A 12,655-nucleotide genomic window follows, 5' to 3' on the forward strand; every position below is an offset into this window, starting at 1 on the left:
AAAGATTTGATTAATATATAGAAAAGATGACTGAGTCATCTGTCATTATATTGTTTCTATAGATATAGACCATAGGTTAACTCAGCGCCACGAAATTGAAGCCTTTGAAGAAATCGCTTTGAGTAATAAGGTCGCCTGTTGCTGCAATGTTTTTTTTTTCATAAATTGATGTTAATTTATTGTAGTGAAATAACTAGTTATTGTATATATTGTATTATGTTATCTATAGAAAATATATATCCGTAAAAAATGCAAGTTATCCTCAAGACCAAGTTTGGGCTCAAAGAATAAATATGTTAGTATAGTCAATCAGAACAAGACAGTCGGCTACTAAGCTCTCTTCCTTTTAAATAACGTGGTAGATCACACTTTCAGAGCTCGTGATTTGCTGAACAGGATTCAAGTGTCATTTACAGAGACCTAAATTATAACAAGACATATAACACGACCTAAATTTGGCGAATAATAAATAAATACTCGACGATAGTACTTTTTAATTACTGCTAATCCAGATGCAATGCGCGAGTAATTCGTGGGGCACCGGTACAAATCCCATCTCGGCCACGTACCAATTACTCTTTTCTGAGCTATGTCCAATGTGCATAAATATAACTGATATAATGTGCATACTTCGAATGCTAACCGATGCTGAGGAAACCAGCACAATCACGTCACTGGATGTGAAACCATGATTCAATGTTTGAAGAGGTCAGAAGTCTTCATGTAAAAACCTGACTCACCCAATCCAGAATCCATGGTCAAGAGCAAACGCTGGGCTCCGCTCCAGAGTGGTGAGGCTATAACCGTGATTAACTCTAAATAAATAAATATATACGGAACAAATTACACAGATTGAGTTAGCCTCAAAGTAAGTTCGAGACTAGTGTTACGAGATACCAACTCAACGATACTATATTTTTATAATAAATACTAGATAAACATCCAAGACCCAGGCCAATCAGAAAAAGTTAATTTTCTCATCATGCCCTGACCGGGATTCGAACCCGGGACCTCCGGTGTCACAGGCAAGCGTACTACCGCTGCACCACAGAGGCCGTCAAACAACTTTATTAGAAAGAAGAAGTAATCTTAATGATATAGTTGACGTTGTTGAAGAAAATGCTGCAGTGCAGTTTGTTACCGCTTCTTCTGCACTGACGCCTTGGAAGCGGCAGTAAACTTAGTTTTTAAGTAATTCATTTGACGTCAACCAATGTTGTGAAACTAAAAGTTTTGATGACAATTATTAAGCGATATGAGGTATCCTATATTAATGAATAAAAATTTAGAATTTGAATTTGATACTGTGATTAATTCGGGTTCGAATCCCGGCCAGGGCATGATGAGAAACGAACTTTCTCTTATTGGTCTGAGTCTTGGATGTATAAACATCCAAGACTCAGACCAATAAGAGAAAGTCTTATAATAAATACTTAGATAGATAACTATCTAAGTATTTATTATAAGATATAGTATTGCTGAGTTAGTATCTCGTAACACAAGTCTCGAACTTACTTCGAGACTAACTCAATCTGTGTAATTTGTCCCGTATATATTTATTATTTATTATTAGTGCCGTGTGGCTCCCGGCACCAATACAAAAAGAATAGGACCACTCTATCTCTTTCCCATGGATGTCGTAAAAAGCGACTAAGGGATAGGCTTACAAACTTGGGATTCTTTTTTAGGCGATGGGCTAGCAACCTGTCACTAGTTGGGTCTCAATTCTATCATTAAGCCAAATAGCTGAACGTGGCCATTCAGTCTTTTCAAGACTGTTGGCTCTGTCTACCCCGCAAGGGATATAGACGTGACCATATGTACATATGTATGTATGTTTATTATTATTTATTAAACTTACCAAGCAAATCCTGTTGAGGCAGCCACTTATAAAGCCTCACATTCGAAGGTATGTCCGTCATGTTCTGCTCGGCGTCCTGTTTCCACAGCACCCTGTATGGTAAGCGCCCTAAAGCCGCGACCATCATGCGATGGGCGGCCAGCGGCATGCTCGTGGTCTTCACAGAGGAGCCCATAGAGACGTACACGAAGCCGGCCTCGCCAGCGCCGGATATCCATTCTTCTAGTTCCTGGGGAAATAGACTATATTTTACATACATACATACATATGGTCACGTCTATATCTATTGCGGGGTAGACAGAGCCAAAAGTACAGAAAAGACTGAATGGCCACGTTCAGCTATTTGGCTTAACTATAGAATTGAGATTCGAATAGTGACAGCTTGCTAGCCCATCGACTAACAAAAAACACCAAGTTTGTAAGCCTATCATTTAGTCGCCTTTTACGAAATCCATGGGAAAGAGATGGAGTGGTCCTATTCTGTTTTGTATTGGTGCCGGGAGCCACACGGCTCTTTATTTTATATACATACTTAAAATCACGCCTCTTTCCCGGAGGGGTAGGCAGAGACTACCTCTTTCCACTTGCCACGATCTCTGCATATTTCCTTCGCTTCATCCACATTCATAACTCTCTTCATGCAAGCTCGGCGGTTTCGGTTTTACGAGTATAACGTATATCCCTTACACGGCAGACAGAGCCTGAAAGGACTGAAAGGCCACTTTCAGTTGCATGGCTTAGTGATTGAATTGAGATTCGAATAGTGACAGGTTGCCTTGCCTATCGCCAACAAGAAATATCCCAGGTTTATAAGTTTAGTCGCCTTTTACGACGTCAATTAGTTATATTTGGAGTGGTCCTATTCTAAAGTGCCATCCAACAAGCAAGCCATGCAGCTAAACGTGGCCTTTCAGTCTATTCAATACTGTTGGCTCTGTCTTCCCCGCAACGGGTATAGCATATAAACATACGTACGGTAGTACGCTTGTCTGTGACACCGGAGGTCCCGGGTTCGAATCCCGGTCAGGGCATGACGAGAAAAGAACTTTTTCTGATTAGCCTGGGTCTTGGATGTTTATCTATATAAGTAGTTAGAATATATGTAGTATCTTGAGTTAGTATCTCGTAACACAAGTCTCGAACTTACTACGAGGCTCATCTGTGTAATTTGTCCCGTATATATTTATTTATTTTATTTATTTATACATAAATATAATCACGCCTATATTTATATAATAGTATAGACGTGACTTTATGTATGTATGTTAACCGAAAGTTTTGATATACAATACCACTAAACAACCTCCTGCTTGCCAGATCAAAGCAGTTGGGAATTCTATCAGGATCACTATTGACATAGAAAAAAAAACAGAAGAACAACTCAACAACAGGAAATATGCAGAGATCGTGGCAAGTGGAAAGAGGTAGTCTCTGCCTACCCCTCCGGGAAAGAGGCGTGATTTTATGTATGTATGTATGTAAGAACAACTTACAGGGTTCAGTCTCTTGGACTCTTTGCAATGTATGCACGCGACTTCCGCCACATTGGGCAGGTAAGGTCTCGGGTATGACACGGAAAAGTGGCCGTTCTGAAGGATGAAGCTGACGTTCTTGGCCAGGTCGTAGGAGTGGGGGGTGGTGGGGCCGAGGTGCCTCTTCAGGACACCGTGGAGGATGCCGATGCTGATGCCGTGCAGGAGTTTGGCTCCGATGTGCCAGCCAGCGTTGAGAGCTCGGTCGAGTATGCCCATGTTATCTGTAAATGAGAAAATATTTATGTAGACAATGTGCATTCGTCCACGATTTAGATTTAAGAGATCTATATTTGTAAATTGACGTCCGATGAAAATGCTGCAGTGTAGTTTGTTCCGCCGCTTCTTCTACACATGCGCTTTGGAAGCGGTAGTAGTTATAATTAGATTTAAATTATGTGACGTCAATAAGTGATACCTTGTATCCAATTTTGAAAATAAATCTATTCTATTTAAGTCTATCAGTATGATGTTATTTTGGTAACAGTTGTTAAGTAAAAAATTCTGGAAACCTATTACCTTTTCGTGCATATCGTCAAAACCAAAATTTCTTCTTATAAGCTGGGGCTTTAAGCCAAACAGCTGAACGTGGCCTTTCAATCTTTTCTGGACCGTTGGCTCTGTCTAGCCCGCAAGGGATATAGAGGTGAATATATGTATGAATGCAAGCTAGAGCTAGCAACCTGTCACTATGTCTAACACTCAATTCTAAGAACTATCCAACTATGTATACTTGGTCTTCCATTTTTGTGGCTATCTGCTCTGTCTACACCGTAAGGGATAAAGACGTGATTTAATGTATACGTATGTCTATTCCATCATTGAACCAACTAGCTAAACGTAAGCCTTTCAATCATGTAACCATTGGCAATGCCTACCTCCTCAGGAATAAAAATGTTTACCTGTATAAGCCTTCCCAAAGAACGGTGTGACAGAATAAGGCGTAGGGCTCCCGGAGCCGCTGAAGGGCATGGCGTAGAAGCCCACTGTGTTGATGTACATGAAGGGCACCTTGAGACGGTGCACCACGCCCAGGGCGCACTCCGGGTAGCTTCCGTCCAGGATCACCAGGTCGAAGGTCCGCCCGGAGCGGAGGAAGGAACGCATTTCGGAATCGCTTAGGAAAGCGTCGCATGCCTGGGGAATGAAATGTTTTTACATATATGTATATGTAGTCACGTCTATATCCCTTGCGGGGTAGACAGAGCCAATAGTCAGTCCAATAGACTGATAGGCAACGGTCAGCTGTTTGGCTTGATAGAATTGAGATTCAAATAGTGACAAGTTGCTAGCCCATCGCCTAAAAGAATCCCAAGTTGATAAGTCTATCCCTTTGTCGCCTTTTACGACATCCTATTACGATATCTTAATGCAATTAATAAATTTAACTGGAATTTGAAACAACGGTTGAATCCTCATGTTTGGTAGGTAATTGAAAACATTTTATTCAACTCCAACAGGAGATATTGTTTACAATTAGAAAAGTATTCAGAAATTTAAGAGTTCCAATGAACAATTCTCGCAAATTTGGTGTAAATAATTTGGTATCGAAGGTAGTTACGTTGAGTACTGGTTTCCAATAGACTTTAGCGATATGCGTAAATTAAGAGAGGTCAAGTGTCATAAAAGTACCTAGGTTTCATAACACAAGTTTATAGCCCTGAAATGTAATGTTTTTGAATTTGAATTTGTAAAAATTATTAGTTATGAAATATTTCCTGATTTTTAGTAGTATTTTGCCCTATGGTTCCCGAGACTTTAGAATAGGATTATTATGGTGCGGCCATATCTTTCAGAAAGTTACATACATACATACATATAATCACGTCTATATCCGTTGCGGGATAGACAGATCCAACAGTCTTGAAAAAAATGACAGGCCACGTTCAGCTATTTGGCTTTAAGATAGAATTGAGATTCAAATAGTAACGGGTTGCTAGCCCATCGCCTAAAAGAAGAATCCCAAGTTTAGAAGCCTACCCCTTAGTCGCCTTTTACGACATCCATGGGAGAGTGATGGAGTGGTCCTATTCTTTTTTCTATTGGTGCCGGGAACCACACGGCACTGAGGTGAGGACTTTAGCCAGGAAGAAGATAATTTTCCTAAAGATAATCCCTAACAGTTGATACACACATACCTCATATCCATATCTAAGGATATCCATCACGGGCAGCGGTTCCTCTCCCCTCATCCTGGCGCCGACCAGGTCTAAGCTCATGTAGCTCCTCACGTAGGAGACCAGACCCTCGGGCGCGATCTCCTCCAGCCCCGCGATGTGGAAGTCCGGGGGGAAAGCGCTGATGAACGTGATGTTGTGACCTCTGAAATGAAATGTTTCATAATGTACATACATACATATATTCACGTTTCTATCCCATGCGGAGCCAATAGTCTTGAAAAGACTGATTGCCCACGTTCAGCTGTTTGTTGTTTGTAAATAATGTACTACCCAATTATTCAAAAACTTTGATAAGACGGATGTCTTATTGTCTCTAATTTTTTAATTCTTACGATAAGATACCTTAAAGATAGAGATTTTTCCATAGAGGAGAGATTTTATTTCGCATAGCAGCTATGAATATGGGATCACTTCTCTTGCCCATGGATGTCGTAAAAGGCGACTAAGGGATATGCTTATAAACTGGGGATTTTCTGCAGGCGATGGGCTAGCAATCTGTCGATAATTGAATCTCAATTCAATTATAAAAGCATACAGCTAATAGTGGCCTTTCGGTCTTTTCAAGACTATTAGCTCTGTCTGCCCCGCAAGGGATATAGATGGATGGAGGGATGTAGGTATGAATATTAATGGTACGGAACTTTTTGTGTGCTATTCCGACTCGCACTTGGCTAGTTTTCAAGGTTTCAGACCTTTGTTTGCAAAACCTATAAACCCATCTTTATATGGTCAGTCGCACTCATATAAAAATCGTTTAAAATTTTCCTGGCGTCGGTTCAAGAAGGAAGTTTTCATCTAGATTGTGATTTTCAATAAAAAGTTACTTAAAATGAAACTTTTAGAAATAAAAGTATGAAATGAGTCTCGTAAATCGTAAAGTTTTCCAGTATATCAGACTACAGAGATAAAATGGTGAATCTTGATACGTATTGAAACCATTAGTTTTATACTTATTCATAATTTTTAATGTAGGCAATGTGCATTTGTTGTTACGATTTAGATTTAAGCGATCTATGTATGTATATTTGTAAATTGACGTTCGGTGACAATGCTGCAGTGTAGTTTGTTCCGCCGCTTCTTCGTATTAGGCGGATTAGATAAGTTTTACACGCAGCTACTTCTCTCCGCAACTTGTTGCAGGGAAACTTAACCCGTATTGTGCTATGGTAACACATTCTTTTAAGCTTTACGCCTCTGTCTGAAATCCCCGCTTTTTATTAGGTAACTAGGTTTACAATTTAGAATATTCCTTGGAAAATATTTATATAATTATGATAAACTAATGAATAAGTATATATATCATATTTATCTAAATATCTATATAATATAATCTTGTTTTATCGATGCCCGTGTGGTTCCCGGCACCAATTAAAAAAAGAATAGGACCACTCCATCACTTTCCCATGGATGTCGTAAAAGGCGATTAAGGGATAGGGTTACAAACTTGGGATTCCTTTTTAGGCGATGGGCTAGCAACCTGTCACTATCTGAATCTCAATTCTATCATTAAGCCAAATAGCTGAAGCCATTCAGTCTTTTCAAGACTGTTGACTCTGTCTACCCTGCAAGGGATATAGACGTGACCATATGTGTGTGTGTATGTTATTTAAAGTAAAAAAAAAAGAAAATTCAAAAAGTATTAACCTCCTTATCAGCCCCCTGGAGAGTTCCCAGAAGGGCATCTTGTGTGACTTGGTGCCTCCCATCGTGATCATCAGGATGTCGCTGCCGCATGCTGACGCGGCCAACAGGATGGACAGGGTCAGGATGGGCCATCGGGAGCCCGTCTGGAAACAAGGAGAAAGTGGTTTTTAAGTAACGTCTATATCCCTTGCAGAAAGAGTTAATAATCTTGAAAAGACTGATAGGCCACGTTCAGCTGTTTGGTTTAATGATAGAATTGAGATTCAAATAGTGACAGGTAGCTAGATTGTAGACAGGATGCTAGCCCATCGCCTAAAAGATGAACATACATACATCTATACTAATATTATAAAGCTGAAGAGTTTGTTTTGTTTGTTTGTTTGTTTGTTTGTTTAAACGCGCTAATCTCAGAAACTACTGAACCGATTTGAATAATTCTTTCACTGTTAGATAGTCTATTTATCGAGGAAGGCTATAGGCTACATTTTATCCCGGATTTCCTACGGGAAACGTCAACAATGCAGGTGAAAGTTGAACGAGTCGGCCATCTGCGAGCTTTCCACGCGAACGCTGCGCAAACCAACAAAGATATAGTAAAACAATGTACTAAAGATGTGAAGTACTCATTTTTTGCCACAAAAAAGTCCGCGAGAGCATATATCTATCTCTTAAGGTTTACTTACAATAACCACTTTTATGTTAATTTTTTAAGATTATTTTTTCATTGTAAACATAAGTTATTTTGAAACCAATTTTCTTTAATTCAGTATTAATCCTTATCTAAATAAATACTTTCGGCTTTTCATGTAGACTAAAATTGCCATTTAGAGTATATAAATCAGACGAATAGGTTTTGAGATTATAGTCGTTATAAGCAATTTGCAGCGAAACATTTAATACCGCGAACCAGCGTTCTTTCTAATACGCGTGACCGCCCGCTATAAAGCCGAGGAGGATGTTTGCAAAAATAAATATGATGCCCAAAATAACTATTCCACGCGGACGAAGTCGCGGGCACAGCTAGTACATTCATATGGACACACACACACTATATCCCTTGTGGGGTAGACAGAGCCAACAGTCTTGAAAAGACGTGACTATATGTATGTACATATGTATTTACATGAACGGAACCTGCTTGACCTGATATAATAGCAAAATACGGAACACCGAACAGCCATAAAATATCCAACGCCAATCTCCTGTTTGGTTTCCTTCCACCCAAAGGTTGACTGGAAGAGATTACATTAGCGATAAGTCCGCCTTTGTACCATCTCTATCTGCTTTGTGCTGTTTTGTATGTTTTACTCTTATCTATACTAGTATTATAAAACTGAAGAGTTTGTTTGAACGCTCTAATGTCAGGAACTACTGGTTCGAATCAAAAAATTCTTTTTGTATTGAATAGACAATTTATCGAGGAAGACTTTAGGCTATATAACATCACGCTTCAACTATTAGGAGCGAAGAAATAATGGAAATGAAAAAAACGGGGGAAATTATTCATCCTTGAAGGCTTTAATGATTCTCAATATAACTATTCCACGCGGACGAAGTCGCGGACACAGCTAGTGGTGCAATAAAGAGTTTTAAATATCTATCTTGTGTTGTAACTACAAATAGTTACTTACATAAGCAAGCATGCCGATCTAAATGTGTATAATCAAGAACGAGTTGGTTTGCCTCACTTAAGATCATTGATAACGGCTTATTTCCATATTTTTCGGAGTATTTCATAACATGTTTGCGGTAAGATATGAAAATAAAAGTAGTTGATTTATTGCATACAAATTCATACTAATTACGTATATATGTATAATCACGTCTATTTCCCTTGCGGGGTAGACAGAGCCAATAATCTTGAAAAGACTGATAGGCCATGTTCAGCTGTATGGCTTAATTGAGATTTTATAGTGACAGGTCGCTAGCGCATCGCCTACAAGAGGCATACATACATACATACATACATATGATCACGTCTATATCCCTTGCGGGGTAGACAGAGCCAACAGTCTTGAAAAGACTGAATGGCCACGTTCAGCTATTTGGCTTAATGATAGAACCGAGATTCAAATAGTGACAGGTTGCTAGCCCATCGCCTAAAAGAGGAATCCTAAGTTTATAAGCCTATCCCTTAGTCGCCTTTTACGACATCCATGGGAAAGAGATGGAGTGGTCCTATTCTTTTTTGTAATAGTGCCGGGAACCACACGGCACAAGAGGCCTCCCTACAAGAGGCCTCCTATATTTATGCCTAACCCTTACTCGCTTTTTACAACATCGCATATATGTACATACGCAAGTTATAAAGACGTCTTATGTGTTTTGGTATGTGTATGCGACTAAATTTTATTTGCTAGGTATAACTTTACTTATTTACATAAAAATACATCCTACTAATATTATAAATGCATGTATGGATGTTTGTTACTCTTTCACGCAAAAACTACTGAAGGTAGTTGAAGACCCAGAATAAAATATAGGCTACTTTTTCTCCCGGAGTTCCCGCGAGATTGATTCCACGATACATAATACACGCCATTTTTCCTGTGGGATAGGTAATCGAATTGACATTTTATCGTCATTCTCTATATTTGGTTGAGGTATTCAGTATTATATGATTATTGAATAATCTTCCGAAGCCATCACATTCTTCATTCATAGCTCATGCTAAGCGGTCAAGGCCTCATGCATTCAATGCAACTGAATGCAAGACAATGGTGCTTTCCCACGGCACAAAAACTAGCGTCGGCTGTACTTGACATCCAATAGGAAGAAAATGCTGCAGTGCAGTGTGTTACCGCTTCTTCTGCACTGACGCTTTGGAAGCGGTAATAGGTAAACTTAGTTTTAAGTTGTTCATTTGACGTCAACCAATGTTGTGATATCATAAGATATGACAACTATCAAGTGATATGAAGTGTCCTATAATAATGAATAAAAAATTTGAATTTGAATTTGAAAGTACAGTGCCGTGTTCTTCCCGGCACCATTACAAAAAAGAATAGGACTACTGCGTCTCTTTCCCATGGATATCGTAAAAGGCGACTAAGGGGTAGGCTTACAAACTTGGGATTCTCCTTTTAGGCGATGAGCTAACAACCTGTCACTATTTGAATCTCAAAAACTAAACTTGGCCTATCAGTCTTTCAAAGACTGATAGGCCACATAGCTCTGTCTACCCCGCAAGTAAAATGGACATGACTATATGTATGTATGTGTGTAAGCCTGCACCAGAATAGATTTTTTGAATTTTATGTAAGTACGTCACATTTTTCCTGTTTTCTTTTTAGTTCTTAGTTTCAAATTTCTACTATATTTTTTTATCTACATACAATGTAAACTAGAATTACCGCTCATTACAGTGTCATAAGGTTTAATTACTCTCACACTTAAATGTCGACCAAAAAGCAAGTATTGTTTGCATTGTAGCTTTTGTAACGAGTACGTCAAAGCTTTTAAAAGCTTTTTACTGCTGACTTGCACCTTTCATATGCGAGGGAAATTGTTGCTAATGTCAAGAGCAGGCGGTGTTTACACTAGTTTGAATACTAACCGATGCTCTTACGGTGAGGGAAAACATCGTGAAGAAACCTGCACATTCAGGCAGCTGCATGTGTATGCGCATTGAGTATGTTATTTCTCAATAGAAAATGCGCAGAATAAAATAATGGCTGAATATGAATTCATATCATACAAAACCATATTGCTAATGTTTTCTATGCCTAATATGTGCATCGATAATGTGAGCTATTGTGTAAAAGTTGTAGTTCACATTGAGCCAACGGCTGGACTAGCACGGTAGCCAACTATGTCGCGATTAAACGAAGGACCCTTTGCCATGTTGTCGTCAAAGATTTCCAATTTATTAAATTAGTAAAGCGAGTAAATTGTTCAATGTAAAAATTTACGTAAATAAATAAAGGTGCTCAAATAAAGCCGCCTAGGGAAATGACTCATATTACAATTTTAAATATCACAGCTTTAACTTTACTTACTGCTTAGTATAATTTAAATGAATTTTGGTTAAAACTCTTTACTGCTTTTACAATGGTTGCAACTGGCCTAAAATTTTTGAGTTCATTTTTTTTTTAATTAATCAAGATAATTTATCTATTTTTCAATAACTATTTAAGCACTTTTGTTAAACATAAAAACATAATTTAATACCATTATATACTCAATTGAATACCATTACCAGAGACTTTAGGCTCTGTCTACCCTTAGGACTACCTAGTTCTTAGTTGATAAAGGCGTGATTGTATGTATATTTATGCCAACATACAAGCAATAGAGCTCGTCTTTTATACATTGGAACAACACACTGGCTTGAACGTCTGCCAGTGGTTAGACCAATGTGAACTTGAACCATATGTCACGTGACTTTGTTTACATACATAGGTGGCGATGGTCTTTCGGACCAGAAGTGACCATTCGTATGGTAATTACACTCGTTAACACTTGCTTAGAAATCGTTCAGAATAACTATGTAATAATAGTTGTTAACTGACGTTGATTATTGGCCACGGAAATAAATATAAATACTTACATAATTATTCGGATTTCTATAATTATGGTGAAGGAAAATAATTTATAGCCTGTCACTATTTGAATCTCAATTCTATCAGTAAGCCAAACAGCTGAACGCGGCATAACAGTATTTTTAAGACTGTTGGGTCTGTCTTCCCCGCAAGGAATATAGATGTGATTATATGTATGTATGTATGAAAATAATTTTTAGATTTACAGGGAATTTTAGTTTTTTTCGACTATCCGTTTGACAACAATTGATTAATGACTCGGACGCAAGATACTCGTAAAACTGATGCCTAAATTGATGAACCGAATAACCGTAGCAATCGGGATAAAGTCTTTATAATATTCCATATTATTTGATAAAAACCAGGCTGGGGTTAGCCTAATCTACATGATAACTCGTATGTCCTAATACATACTTACATAAAATCATCCCTTTTTCCCGGAGGGGTATGCAATGCAGAGACTACATCTTTCCACTTGGCACGATCTCTGCATACTTCCTTCGGTCCTAATAATATTACCATAATTCTAAATTACTCCTGAAGATCTATTAAACAAGCTAAATATAATCAAATCGGTAAAAGATTTTATTTAATTAAATGAATAAATGATGGTGCCGTGTGGTTCCCGGCACCAATACAAAAAAGTATAGGACCACTCCATCTCTTTCCCATGGATGTCGTAAAAGGCGACTAAGGGATAGGCTTATAAAATTGCGATCCTTTTTTTAGGTGATGGGTTAGCAACCTGTCACTATTTGGATCTCAATTCCATTATTAATCCGAGCAGCTGAACGTGGCCATTCAGTCTTTTCGGGACTATTGGCTCTGTCTACCCCGCAAGGGATATAGACGTGACCATATGTATGAATAAATGAATGCGGTATATTTAATATGATT

The 12,655-nt window shown here is 38.5% G+C and overlaps 1 protein-coding gene across 1 annotated transcript in view; it reads right to left on the reverse strand.

The window, feature by feature from the left end:
- Positions 1–12,655, reverse strand: part of LOC106136492 (2-hydroxyacylsphingosine 1-beta-galactosyltransferase) — a 46,505-nt gene that overhangs the window by 1,707 nt on the left and 32,143 nt on the right. The window contains exons 3-7 of the mRNA XM_060948117.1: positions 7,218–7,360; positions 5,532–5,715; positions 4,296–4,530; positions 3,355–3,617; positions 1,862–2,090 (exon numbers count right to left, since the gene is read on the reverse strand). Coding sequence (XP_060804100.1) covers positions 1,862–2,090; positions 3,355–3,617; positions 4,296–4,530; positions 5,532–5,715; positions 7,218–7,360 — 1,054 coding nt within the window. The remainder of the gene's footprint in view (positions 1–1,861; positions 2,091–3,354; positions 3,618–4,295; positions 4,531–5,531; positions 5,716–7,217; positions 7,361–12,655) is intronic.

Source organism: Amyelois transitella, chromosome 15 (assembly GCF_032362555.1).
Source record: "Amyelois transitella isolate CPQ chromosome 15, ilAmyTran1.1, whole genome shotgun sequence".
Classification (NCBI taxonomy): Eukaryota; Metazoa; Arthropoda; class Insecta; order Lepidoptera; family Pyralidae; genus Amyelois; species Amyelois transitella.